General features: G+C 40.4%; 1 protein-coding gene across 1 annotated transcript in view; it reads left to right on the forward strand.

The window, feature by feature from the left end:
• The window catches only part of LOC311041030 (kelch-like protein 24), a gene marked incomplete at both ends in the record, with an annotated part of 31,352 nt that extends 16,958 nt beyond the window's left edge, over positions 1-14,394 (forward strand). Inside the window, 3 exons of the mRNA XM_084051467.1 lie at positions 8,119-8,173; positions 10,453-10,511; positions 14,346-14,394. Coding sequence (XP_083907593.1) covers positions 8,119-8,173; positions 10,453-10,511; positions 14,346-14,394 — 163 coding nt within the window. The remainder of the gene's footprint in view (positions 1-8,118; positions 8,174-10,452; positions 10,512-14,345) is intronic.
• Positions 14,395-15,055: the final 661 nt, after the last annotated feature.

The following is a 15,055-nucleotide window of genomic DNA, read 5'->3' on the forward strand; positions in this document are numbered from 1 at the left end:
CAGAAAAAGACATTTGAAGGACACTTGAAGTGATTGAAAAACGAAAAGAGACATTTGGAAATGTACAGAGACATTACTTTAGGTGTTGGTGAATATTGGAGATACTGGAAATACCAGAAGGAAAACAGTAGTCATCTTTTGAACTTGACACAAGGACTTGATACATCACAGATTATAGTTTGGTGTGGGAGTTTAAAAAAAAAGAGCCAAAAAAACTTGCTTCTATGCCTATTTTGAAACTTAATAACAAACTCTTTCCTTAAAACTAATGTTAGGTTTACCAAATATGCTTTCAAGAGGCTACTAAGTTGTAACAAAATTATAGAGTATGAAGATCGCAGATATTGTCTGTTTATTTTGGAAAAATGTTTATTTAAAGAAAAAATAGTTCTGTGGTTGTCCTTTAGACTTCACAGTTTTGGGATATTTTCATGATTATCAAATCATGGCAAAATACATTTTGGAACAAGCACTCTGAGGGAGTCACAGTAAATTAAGAGATGTGTCTTTAATGAATCACAAATTTTGGAAATTATAGTCAGGAAAATCTGGAGCAAAGTAAGATGTGATTGCAGTATGCAGTAAAGAACTTAAAATAGGATATTTAGTACTAGGAAAATATAGGAGTCATATGGAAAAAGGATAAAAGCTGTGGTAGGTGAGTAACAAAATGGAACGATTGATTGATGAAATACAAGGAGTTAGAAGAGTAAAATATCGATAAAGTAGGAAAGATCACTTTAATATTGGATGGAGTTAGTACAAATTATGCAGGAACGAATGGATCAGAATCCAGGAGAATGTACTGTTTGAAGGATCAGATAATCTTAACAGCATGAGTTAAACTGTCTGTTTATGAGTGATTAACCCCTGAATGTATGAGTGTTAAGCAAGAAGGACATCTGTTGAGCTTATGTAGAACAGGTGTAGGTAGGCTTTTGTTTTGTACTAGGAGCAATTAAGCAGGTGCTGAGATTGGAGGAGTCATCCCATTTGGACCAGGATGACGGCAGGCAGAGGGAAGCAGCGGACCCAGGGACAAGCAGAGGTCGCTCGGACTTCAACCCCCAGGGAACCGCAGCGACACCTATCTTCACACCTTCACCTATCGGCGACCATCACAGACCATGGTCGAGAGGGGAGACTTGAGGATGCAGCCTGCATGAGATTCAACCCGCCACGCCGGAGGAGAGAGTTTCAGACCTGACAGCAGTTCCATCTCTGCATCACCGCACCAGCGGGAAGCGGGGATTAGCTACCTGTCAACTCATCAGCACCGGCCCCGCAAAACATCTTTGCCAGAGCCAGGGTGTAACACCTCTGACGGCAGGAGGGCGAGAGGTCTCAGATCTACATGGGTTTTGACAAGTAAGCGAGCGTTTGGAAGTCCCAGGTACCGGAGTTACCTGAGACACATCAAGTTGCATCTGCGAAATTGAAAGGCAAGATACTTTCTTTTGAAAATATGAAGAAGAGGCACCTCCTACGGATCAGGGATGGGTGGGTGACTCCTGATTGACAATGTCAGTCAAGTACTGAAATGACTGTGATTCTGTTCAGAAGCAGCAAGCCTCAGGATGATATTTCCTGTGTGATTCACAAATTCGGACAGAAAAAGCATCATTCTTGTGGGGCATTGTGCGAGTTTTCCGAACTATGGTGGGTGTTCAAATCTGCAGATTGACCACTCATTAGGGGTGTCACGATTCACTTACCTCACGATTCGCTTCAAAATCGATTCCTAGGGTGCCGATTCGATTAAAATTGCGATTCTGCGATTAATTGATATTCGATTCGATTCTGCGATTTATTGCGATTTTCTAGGGTGCCGATTCGATTAAAATTGCGATTCTGCGATTAATTGATTCGATTCTGGGATTTATTGCGATTTTCTACCCCAAATCACTTTGCTTTAATTATACTAGAACATTTTAATATAATATAAACCATGACAAGTTGAATCATACACTTCAATGCAGCCAGATCATGTCAGTCAGTCTTTCTGACATTGATTTCAGACAAAGTGCCAGTGAAAAAGGTACTAACTTATACAAAAAAGAAAATTAAAAAAATGTTAAAAAAAAAACGATTTTAATATTTTGAATCGATTTTCAAAATCGTGGCATTAAGAATCGCGATTTATTCATGAATCGATTTTTTTTGACAGGCCTACCACTCATCATGGCGAGGGCATTCAAACTTATGCCTCATGTTGAATTGTTCAAAATGGACGGTCGAGGAGAAGGAATTGCGTTCGTTTGTTAGTATAGGGGAAAAAAAAGAAACAGAACTGTGTCTCTGTATTTGCGCGTTGTCCACACAATGTAACATGTCAACTTGTAATAATGATGTTTTTATTAACTTGAGTTTTCCTTAGGTTTGTGAAAAGAAGTCCAGCCTGGGAGTACAGTACAGTGTTTGTTTGATGTATAATGATTTGTTGATGATTCACTCCATAATTCAATAGCCTAGAGGAAAACGGATTGACCATTTTAATAGAATGATTTGCCATTTTGGTTAAAACTGATTCTAGTTGACACCTACACAAGTGACATCAGTCCTTGAAATATCCTTTTGTGGAGATGTATTAATATATCTCCAAGAGGGGATTATGCAGTTTATTTCAAGGCAGATACAGTGGAATATGAAATTAATATGATATTAGTACATTATAAGCACAAAACCGGTAGAGTGTCTCATAAACAGGTGAAGACCATAAAAGTCACTAGTCACTATCTGGAGAGGTTCTAGCAGTAGCTAAAAGCTGCTGAATTGGCCAAGGTGACACCTTCAGCTGTTCTGTCCTGTGTCTTGGATGTGAGTCTAAACGTGGAATCAAGCTGAGCTAAGCGCAGTCTAAATTAGGCAATAGTGCCAATAGACTGACAACTGCTCTCCACTTGGGTGGAACAAACTTAAATGCTTACTAATCTTCTCTAAATTCACAGATAAATATAGGACTAAGTTTTAGTAAAATAGGGCAGAGGGAAAAACCCTTTATAGTGCGATAACATGATCATTCTGTCTCTTAAATCCGAGATTAATGATGCGTTTCTTTTAAGTAACTTTAATTGTCTTATCATTTATACCACATCAGACATGTTACTGTTTAACTTATTTCAAAGCTAATAGGATGTTGTATAATAATGTCATAACATGAGTGTATGGAAAAGTACAGTTCTATAGATAAGGTTTAAGGGAATAATGTGTTCGAATCAAGGCAGATGCTATGTTCAATTGTGCTGACTAAGAAGGGGCGGGCCCAAGCATTTGATTGACAGTCACAGACTGAAGATAGTCTATTTATGTTAACTGTTTTGCTATATAATGACTTGTAATGGGAGAGAACAGGACTCTGTGTTTTTGGGTACACACAGATGTCACGTTCAGTGAAGCATATTCTATGAACAAGATGCGCCATATAACGATTGGACTTGGATGTATGGTTTGCTAAAGGACAAATAAAGTGATTTGTCTGAGAATGGAAACTTGGTCTCTGAGCGTTGGCTTATTTCCCCGTCATTTGGATATTGACTCGTATTCTACCGGTGCCCTTATGGTCCAAAGACGACAGGCGCTACATAAATGCACCATTTACCATTTAGATGTTAGGTTTCGAAATTTACTGGACATTTTAAACCCATGATTGAACTTTAAGAATGCCACTAATTTTCAACCTAAGGAAGGACAATTAATTAATGTATTGAACAGAATAAATCAGGTGTGATTCAGATTTCAGGTGTGTTAACACGATTGCAATGGTGTATCAATCAAATATCATTACAAGTAATGATATTTGATTGTTTTGAAAAGTGCAATACTACACATTAGTCATGTAAAACTGTAAAACTCTCTCCCCACACTGTCCCACAATTCCTGTGGGACTATAGTTCAGCAGTGCCACCTTGTTGTCAAAATCTCTTATGCCCTATATTATACTTTAACCCCCCCCCCCCCCAGTCAGTCAGTCAGTCAGTCAGTTTCTTCAATGATGAAATCTACACCTGTTTCAACAGCAGTGTAAAGAGATGGAGTCCAGAGTGGATGATGGTGATGGTGGAGAAACTAAAGGTTCCTCAGAGCAGGTAAACAGCTTCAACCTTTGTCCTCAGACAGCTTTCAGATGACCACACACATCATGACTGTAGGTTTACTGTCTGTGTTTTACATATACAGTATCATGAATTAAAACAAGTCATATGATGTCTGTCCAGATTACAACAGCAGTTTGAAAAAAACAAAACATCAAATTAATACGTAAGGATTAATTATGCATTATATTATGTTAAAAAGATGAATTATTTCAGGAATTTAAAAATTCTGTACAAATTATAAATGTGTATTCCTTATTCAAACTCTGTAAACTGTTGTATTCTCAGCCAATATGTTTTAAAGTGAGCTTTAAAACAACAATGCAATAATATGCAATAATATGCATTATTCATGTAAAGCCACATTCTCATATGAACACTGGAAAATGTCTGTGGAATCAGGTCGGGACATTTTCCGAGTTCTTTCACACATGAAGCATGCAACAGGAGAATGTCTGTTTCAGATTAGTTCACTTATAAATAATACGTTTGATAAGGTGAGGGGCGGGGTCTGAGTAGACGCACACATTAGCTACTCCCACTTAACTGTAACAGCGTGAGGGAGATGTGAGGATCAAATGCAATCGTTCATTTAATTCCTTCCATAGAACATGACAGATGCATTGAATTGCTTGACATGCCGTCTCCCATTGATGCACCCAAACTAACACAAAAGAAACATTTCTCCTACCGTAGTAGGCCTAATGTAGACAATGAGCTACAACATACTTTTGAATGACTTTTCAAATGCTTCTGGTCATACAGTCTGGAGCACGGACGCTCTGATCATGAACAAGCGATAAAGCGGATTTGAAGCCTCCTTCCCACTTCCGTTTCGTCTTTACAGTCGCGCAAATGTATCCTAATATAAATAAAAAACATCTAAGCATATATAGCTTGCTGCTCAGCAGAAATGGATATAAAACTATTTAATGTAAAGATTATGTTAAAATATATTATATAAAAATATATAAAATGACAAACAGAACTCTGGAAAACTTCCATAATACATTGCATGTCTGAAAGTGGTTAAAACTATGGTTATGGCATTTATTTTCCCTCTCTCACTGATGATTGTATGATTGTATTGTGGTTGCTACTGTCTCTGGGTGTTACTAGAGCCCAAACCATACTACAATATACACATGTTAGGGAGTAAAACATTCTGATATTTGATATACCGTGCGTGCGTGCGTGTGTGCGTGTGTTACTGTACTTGTTTGGTCCAAATGTCCTCACACATAATAGAATTGTGAGGACCATTTTCCTGGCCCTCACAAGTTATGCTTACTAATAGGAAATGATTTAGGACTAGATATACAGTAGGACGACGGTGGCTCAGGAGGTAGAGCGGCTTGGAATCCGAAGGTTCCAGGTTCGTTTCCCGGCTCCGCCTGGCTGCGTGTCATAGTGTCCTTGAGCAAGACGCTGAACCCCTAGTCTTATGTAGCCAGACAACTATTCCACTATTTCTGAATGCTATAGAGTCTAGAACAGGTGATGCAACTTTGATGATGGAGAGGGCCACTATATTTCCACACTCACTCCAGGGGGCCACATAGTATACTGTTGGGCAGACACCTCTTATCTCTGTATTTTAACTTTTTTCGTCAATTAATGCCATACTTCGCCATTCTATGTCGCAGTAAAGTAGCAAAAATAGCCGATCTACAAGCTCAAAACGCGTCGCAGTGCGACAAGCTTGTAGATCAGCTATTTTTTTATTGGAATCCTGAAAAGTAATATTTTTAATTAATTTCAAATGCATTTAGTTATACTTATGTTAACTTTATAAACTTAAATACAAATACATTGGACATGAAAAAAGACAATAGATTTTTTATACTATTTGGAATTGTAACAGCTGAAATAATGATAATATATCAGTATTCTGATATTAACCTGCAGGCCTTATTAAGTGAAGGTGGGGGCCGCATGTGGCCCCCTGGCCGCCAGTCACCCATGTATGGTCTAGAACTAAACCATTTACGTTCACAAAAAATATTCTTAAAAACATCTCTCTCTGTGAGAATGGGTGAATGTGAAGTACATAGTAAAGCGCTTTGGGGAAAGGCGCTATATAAATGCACCATTTACCATTTTGATATCGATGTTAGGTTTAGAAATGTGTTTTTACTGGCCATTTTAAACCCATGATTGAACTTTAAGAATGCCACTAATTTGCAACCCAAGGAAAGTCAATTAATTAATGTATTGAACAGACACACACACACACACACACACACACACACACACACACACACACACACACACACACAGTTTCCTAAGTAATGAAATCGACACCTCTTTCAACAGCAGTGTAAAGAGATGGAGTCCAGAGTGGGTGATGGTGGAGAAACTAAAGGTTCCTCAGAGCAGGTAAACAGCTTCAACCTTTGTCCTCAGACAGCTTTCAGATGACCACACACATCATGACTGTAGGTTTACTGTCTGCGTCTTCCATATACAACATGAACTAAAACTACCTTATAACTAGACTAGAGGGTCGGGGCGCTGCGCGCCCCTCCCCCCTATCCGCTGCGCGGTGCTTTGTGTTTGTTGGTCTCTATAATATATAAAGCCATAATAGGAGATGTTCCCAATGGAGCTATGCCCAAATATGGAATGTGTTGTCTGACCTCACTTGGGTCTCGTTGGGCGGTGGTTGGCCGCTGCGCGGTGCTTTGTGTTTGTTGGTCTCTATAATATATAAAATAAAATAAAGCCATAATAGGAGATGTTCCCAATGGAGCTATGCCCAAATATGGAATGTGTTGTCTGACCTCACTTGGGTCTCGTTGGGCGGTGGTCGGCGATGACGCTAAGGAACAACATGGCCGACTGTAATGTTGTGAGTTTGTGTTGGCCGCAATTAATTATGCTGCGAGGGGGCAGATGTGTGCTGAGCAGTATGAAGTGGCCTACAGACTGCGCGTAGTAATTCTGCACGTTGTGGCGTGTCTTGTTAGTGACATTGATATGTTGTTTTTGTGTTTAGTCCCACACAGTGGCAGGGTTTTTTTGGGGGTTTAAAATATAAATACCAGTTGTTACAGTACTATTCATGTGGGGATGTAGCAATGCAGACACCTTTATGTTTGTTTGATATGACATAATGGCCTGTGATGCATTTAACTCAACTGTCTTTTTCTCCTGCAAACAGCACGTTTTGTGATCCAGAACAGGGCAGACTTGATTCAAAAGGTTTCCATGGTCATGCCTATAGTAGACAGTTTAGTAGACAGAACCATTGTCCCTCCTGAGCTCTATGCCAGGATTAAAGCTGAGAAGACAAGCATGGACCAAATGAGGGAACTGTACACATCCAGGCTAGATCCAGGGGGAACTGATACCAGAGCAGCGTTTTACAGTGCCCTTGAACAACATGAACCCCACCTGTTGAAGACCCTTGGTAAGAACAGATGTAACTAAATTACTATATTTTTAACAACAACCTCAATATTATTCATAGCAGCAGTCCCATAGAGTGGACACGTTTCAGCTACTATCATTACTAGACACACCTGGTAATAAGGAGCAATTTTGATGCAGTCAGTTCCAACAATATTTCATCAATATTTCTGAACAACATCAATTATACATTATATATATGTTTTCATTTTGAAAACATATATTGTCAAGAAAGAAAGAAAAAATAAGAAAAACTCACAGAAATTCCTCATTAAAGGGCAACTTTACAGATTTTTCACCCACATCCTATTTTAATGAAGTCAAGGACATAATAGTCATGATGTTGGACTGTGTTTTGTGTTTTTTCTGTGTTTTGGTATTTTGAACATGATTTCCTCGACTATGACATCACAGGACAGAATGACAGTTCTTCCTGGACTACAATGTACTACAGCCCATGTTTCATGTAGCTCCAGTCAGACTGGCCCCTCCAGCTGATGTCAATCACCTTGTAGGAGCCAAATGGGGTTTATATTTGTATTCGTGCACTGGATTGGATTATTGATTTGTGATAGATGTAGACGCTTTGATGGTCTCTGTGGGTGACCTCCAGCAGGTTACAAATAATGGTCCTCACCCATGCTCACCTGAAGGCTGGTTTGACCGTGAAGGTAGGGTGAGCTGGGAGAGATATGTTTTGTTGACCGCATTCTGCTCACCATTTAATTTATATCTTTGCACATATTTATTACATGTCTATTGGACATTATATTGTAATATTTGGTGACACTGAAGTAAAGCATTTTTAAACTTGAGCTTTCGTTTGGACGTGAGTCCTTTTAGTTTGCGGGTCATACAAGTTTCTCCCAGGCTTAACCTGCAGGCTGATCAATTTATTGGGGATCGCTATCAGCCACAACACACCTTGTTAAAAGTGCTCTAAGGTGTCAGTTACCTTATCTAGCAGCACCTCCACAGTGAAGGGCACCATGACACTCCCACAATAACTTATAACGATATGTAAACACCATATAACATCATTGATATTTGCACACACGATACAAATGACTATTTAGCCTATACAGGTTAAAACACATACATAATGAACTAAATAAATTCAAAACAAAAGCCAAACTAACAAAAAACCCTTCCGTCTCACCCCTCTCTCTCCCGTGATGACTTGGTACAGTCTGGCTAGGTATTTGACAGTTGAAAGGTACTGTCACACAATCGAAGGCAGAATGCCACATCTTATCACAAGTCCATGTGGCACTTCCTCCCATTTCCGTCAGTTTCTTTGTCATCTTCCGGGGCTTTGAGCAACTGGCGCAGGGCAGTGCCAACAAAGTGCCGGTTTTCCGGATGTGTAGTTCTTTGACTAGTGCTATTTGTAGAAGTGAGGACAGAGGAATGTACTCTAGCAACATGGAAACATATGCACATGCAATATAAGATATTAATATTATCCATAGTATCCAGCAAGGTCCATTTTTACTGAGAATAGAGGGTTCAAAACAAGTGCATGTGAATGACAATCAAATGGCAGATTCATATGGTAGAAGGGTGCAATTTATGACAAAGCACTGAGAGGTTTTGTTTTTTTGTAGCCCACGTTTGTATGTGAAACTGAATAATTAATACAAACTTGATTATTTGGGATAAAAATGTTTCATTCTGCTATTCTATATCATGCTCACATACGATATTCAGATGTGTGTGTGTGTGGGGGGGGGGGGGGGGGGGCATTCCTATCGGTAAAAAGTATTTATCATCATTCATCAACAATAACAATGTTTACATTGAAATACGAGCGCATGTGTCTGGCTGTTTGTTTGGGATCGTCTGCCTTGCATTCACCCTGCATACTGTATGGAGCGCTGGATCACTGAAAGAAAAGCCGCCCAGTGGAGTGAATGCATGACGCATCTGTCCCATTGGTTGGTGCCTATCACTGCCGGGTCATAGTTCACCAATGTTGAATCCGATGCGTCGGACTTCACGCTAGTGCACGAGCATCAGCTCCATCAACGCATCGGGCGGTCTTTCCGTTTTTTTCCCCATATAATGGGAGTCGATGGAACTTCCGCCCACCAAACTTATATGTGTGACCGGACCTTTAACAAGGTGATTGACTGGAGGGGAATGTCTGACTGGAACTAAAGGAAACATGGGCTGTAGTCCAGAAAGAACTGACATTCTGTACTATGATATCATAGGAAATCATGTTCAAATTATCAAAACACAGAAAAAACACAAAACACACACCAACATTATCTTTACAGTATTATGTCCTCAACTTAATTAAAATAGGATCTGGTTGCGATGTTGTTGACCTTGTTTGGAGCTTCTGTTTTCAAATAAATGAATAGAAATCACCTCATTTTGAAGTAATGTCACTTTAGTGGTCCAGCCAAATTCACCTTCAGCTCCACAAGCCAAGGTAGTGGTGGAAAGTAAGTATTGAAAGCATCAACCTCCCCCCCAGTAAATATATTTTTTGGATACTTACACACCACTACATTTCTAGGAAGGGATAAAAGTACATTATGAATTTACCATTAAAAGACCTGTTCCAAAAATAGTCAAATAAAAATAGCAGATTTACAAGCTCACAGTGTCTACTAGTTTCTCTATTCTTGAGAGATCTGCCATCTACAAGCTCACAATGCGTCGCGATGCGACGCATTGTGAGCTTGTAGATCTGCTATTTTCAAAAGATTTGTATGCATTTGATATTCTGCATAATGAGTACTTAGTACATGTTGATCCAATACTTTTGTACTTTTTACTGAAGTACATTTTGTATCCCAGACTTTTACTTGTTACAGAGTATTTCTACATTGCAGTATTGATGCTTTTAATTCCGGAAATTGAGTACTTTTTCCACCACTGCATATCGCTCGGATCTTATTTGACGTCTCTGACTTTGCTGTGTTTTCCCTCTGTGGAGGCGTCCATGACAGCTCTGTGTGAGTCGCCACAGCGGTCAGCGTCCATGACAGGCTCTGTGTGAGTGGCCACAGTGGTCAGCGTCCATGACAGGCTCTGTGTGAGTGGCCACAGTGGTCAGCGTCCATGACAGGCTCTGTGTGAGTGGCCACAGTGGTCAGCGTCCATGACAGGCTCTGTGTGAGTGGCCACTACCACTGCCCAGGCAGTCAGTGAAGGGCTGCAGTAGGGAGCAGACCTATAGCCAATATGGCCAGTATTTTGTTTGTTCTGTTTGTTTTCCCTGGGACTTCTTTTCTAAAAAAAAGGTGAATAAAAAAACACTTGTTTGCATCTAAGGACTGCGTTTGCTTCCAGTGTTTCCGCCATATTCTACCCACACTGGGGACAAAGTGTGACAGGAAGCATGTGTCAAGGAGAGATGCTTGCCTAAATTGGAGTTTCTTTGGACAGACGTGGACAAACGCTTTCCCCCGGCACACAACGTGCACTTCACGTGTACATTCTGTCCTTTCCTTTCCTTTCAATAAAGGTGAAGTAGTGCTTAATTGTACCGCCAATTTGTGAAAGCCATCTTGTCGGATTGCTCGTGACTCGCCATCTCTTCTCTACTGGTTGTTAAAGTTAGTTGTGTGTGTGTGTGTGTGTGTGTGTGTGTGTGTGTGTGTGTGTGTGTGTGTGTGTGTGTGTGTGTGTGTGTGTGTGTGTGTGTGTGTGTGTGTGTGTGTGTGTGTGTGTGTGTGTGTGTGTGTGTGTGTGTGTGTGTGTGTGTGTGTGTGCGCCGCGCTGGGTTTGTGTGTAAAAAATACCCATGAAGATACCAATACCAAGGATTCGTCAGTGATGTCATGTCACATGTCAGTCACTGCTTAAACAGCGTCGAGTCCGTGTTACTTCCTGGTTGCGTAACAGCAAAAAGTAAGAGACATCACTGTCGTGTCCTTGGTACTTTTTTCTCATGTTTGCAGCAGGAGGAGCAGCAGCCCCAGCCTGTAGTGGCACACACACACACACACACACACACACACACACTGTCAGCCGGCCCGTGGTAACAGAAAGCTTGGGGACGCTTGACATAGTAACGGAGCACATTTCATTGTCAGTAACGGTAACGGCTTTGTAACGATCGAAATTGTAATTCATTTGATTACCCGTTACTGAAAAAAATAACGGCGTTAGGTAACGCCGTTTATCTAAACGCCGTTATGCCCAACACTGGGTAGGATGAAGCCAACGTCAGGATATATTGATAAATGCCTGAAGTTGCGGTGATCTCGCCATTATTTGATCTGCACCGCGTTGATAAATCAGGGCCATTGTCTCAGGCAAAACAAAATGATTGTGGGGGAAAAACGATTACCTCATAACACAATGTACAATTATTTTCTGGCTGGCCAATTGAAACACTTGAAAGCCTTTTATAAATCAGTTGAATTATTTGGGTAGTTTTTGCACTTTGGCTTTGTGGGGCAGTACAGTATCAACACATTTAATACAATTTAGATTTAAAAAAAAAAGGTGCTATATTTCTCATCACATGCAGGTAAAGGGCAGACCTGTACAAGAAAGATGACGCTGACGGCTGCTCTGCAACGGCAACACGTTCCTTCAACTGTTACATTTAAATGCATTTAGTTCATTACCATGGACGGTTAATCAGGACGTGTGACAGGTAAGAGCTGTAGCAGGAAACCAAACACACACCATTGTAAAAAAAAAAAAAAAGAAAAGAAAGACCAAGAAACTTTTGTGGCAAACAAAGTCTTTATCGTAATGTAAAGACGAGAATGAAAATATACATACATAGGCTATATATAATGCAGCTGCACGACCTGGGGCCAATGCCAGTTGCACCACCTCATACTAAGTTCAAACATAGCCTAGTCTAGACTTACGCATTACTAAAATGCAGTGATGCTCATTTGAGAAGTGGTTGCTCTCTATTTTAATGACGTGACGCGCACGTCGCTTAACACCTACAGTACAGGTCACAATTGATATGCATATAGGCTAATTCCTGTACCTGGCGTGAGTCGGGAGCCTTTGTAAACTTTGATGAAGTGTGAATTTAAAGTAGTTTTAAATCTATGCGTGTGCCTGCACGTCCCCCTGGCCAAATAAGTGGTTGCTCGGCGTGCGACCCCGTCCACTGATTATTGCACCCCTGCTAAAATGTAAGCTGTTGCACCACACAAATTAGTTACAACGTATCTCTAAGGAATAACTAAATATTTACACCACCTTTTGGCAGCACTAAGTCCTAAGGAGTAACTATTAACATGGCAGACCGTATAGATTTTATCAACAAATTAATTGAATATAACAAACGACCCCATCCTCGCCAACGCATTTTGCGAGACATATTAAATCCACTGGACATTTTTGATGATGTTGACATCTATGCCAGACTTCGTTTTAAGAGAGACAGCGTTATGAAAACAACGTAATGACATGCTAGGCAGACCTAGCGCACAACAGCGACTTGAACGGTGCGCTTTCCCCGAGTCTCCAAGTATGCGTTGCCCTGCGTTACTTTGCAATGGGGTCCATGCAGAACTTAATTGGTGATACCATCCAAATACACAACCCACTGAGCCATAGTCGTCTGTTAGACCTCCGTCTAAAACGGGGTCATAATTGGTCTACTGGTGAAAGTTTTTTAGTGGTCTAGGCTTAGCCTAGACGTTGATTAGCTGTTTTTTAAGCGTCTATTTATAGACGTCTATATTATAGACGTCTATATTATAGACGTCATTTCAACGTCTATAATATAGACGTTGAAATCATTGATGCGCGCGCATCAATGATTGTGTGTACATGTCAGTGGATAACAAAAAACTAGCCTCTCCTACAAGTGGTGCCACCACCCGGGCCTCCCCTCCAGCTATATTTGACAATTTGGCCAATTTGGTATCAAAAAGGTCTTAAAAGTCATTAAATGGTCACTTTATAAATGTGCAGATACCCTGTATACACTTATACTGTATGTTGGTTTGTTTACTGTTGGAAACAATGTTGCACATTAAGCTAATCATCTGTGGACCCCCCCAACATAATTTGGGGACCCCCCCCTGTGAGTCCCGACCCCCCCGTTTGACAACCATTGGGTTAGAGTAGCATCCTGCAGTCAGGTGAGGTGAGTTAAGCTCTTAACCCTTTAAGCCCTGAAGAAGCATCTGTGTCACTTTTTGATTTGAGCTAAAAAGCATTTTTTTACTCTTTGGCTATTCAAAAAATAGCACATCTACAAGCTCGTAGTGCGGCACCGAGTGCCGCGCTATGAGCTTGTAGATCTGCTATTTTAGAAATATCGTTATTTTTTTGCATTTGAGTTTCAAAAGCGAACATTTGTAACTCAAATCTTTGCTTCTGGGGGATTTAACAGTTTTTTGAAAAAACTTAAGTCGCCATAATATCAGTGGTTCTTTTTTCCATGTCAAGGACCCCCAAAATGACATGTATTTGGCCGCCGACCCCCATCTAAAAATATATGTTCCAGGGACCACCAGAAGCAAAGATTCAAGTTAAAAATTTTCGCTTTAAAACAATATATATATATTAAAAGATTTGCACACATTTTCTCGATTTTTCAAAAATAGCAGATCTACAAGCTCATAGCGCGGCACTCGGTGCCGCGCTATGAGCTTGTAGATCTGCTATTTTTGAATAGCCCAAAGTGTAAAATAATGCTGTTTTAGCTCAAATCAAAAAGTGACACAGATGCTTCTTCAGGGCTTCAAGGGTTAATCTTATGTTTTGTTCATGAACATTCCTTTGTCCTGATGCAGCAGCTTGGTTGACGTGTAGGAATGCAGTTTTACATGTCTCTCTCAGTGTCTCTCTGTGTCTCTCTGTGTCTCTCTGTGTCTCTCTGTCTCTCTCTGTGTCTCTCAGTGTCTCCGCTCAGCTCATCACGTCATTAAACCACACGATAGAAACGTGATTATTATCTGGTATCGACTGCACCCTGACGCTGACGCTCTGCGGCTGCTCTGCAACGACAACACCTTCCTTCAGCTGTTAAGGTCCTTACACACCGGGGCCATTTTTTTCATGCGAATAACACATTTGTTGTTTTTAAAAACCTTATAAAGTCAATGCAAGCTTCCGCATCAGTTTCGCGAAGCGAAAGAAGCGTCTTTTAATCATTCGGAACGAGTCCGAATTGTGCGTATATTCGCATATTCGCCGGTGTGTAAACCACCTTTAGATTTAACATTCATTTAGTTCATTACCATTACATTGACCGGATGGACGGACGGACAGAGGCTGGTTAATCAAGACGAGTGACAGGTAAGAGCTGTAGCAGGAAACCAAACACACACCATTGTAAAACCATAAAAAAGGAGGAAGGACCAAAGGTCTTTATCGTAATGTATAAAGACAAGAATGAAAACATACATACATAGGGTTTATATATATAATGCACCTGTACGTTGTGACGACTAAACATGTTTAGTCACCTGATGAAGGCTGTGTGCGCCGTAGGTGCACTTTTTTCCTTTCCTTTTTCTTTCCTAGACATTATAGCCAATACAATACAGCCTTTTTTTTTTCCAAAAGAGTGCCTTGGTCTTCCCACTTTTTTACCATGTACCTTTATC

Source organism: Gymnoscopelus microlampas, assembly GCF_963454915.1.
Source record: "Gymnoscopelus microlampas genome assembly, chromosome: 24".
NCBI classification, from domain to species: Eukaryota; Metazoa; Chordata; class Actinopteri; order Myctophiformes; family Myctophidae; genus Gymnoscopelus; species Gymnoscopelus microlampas.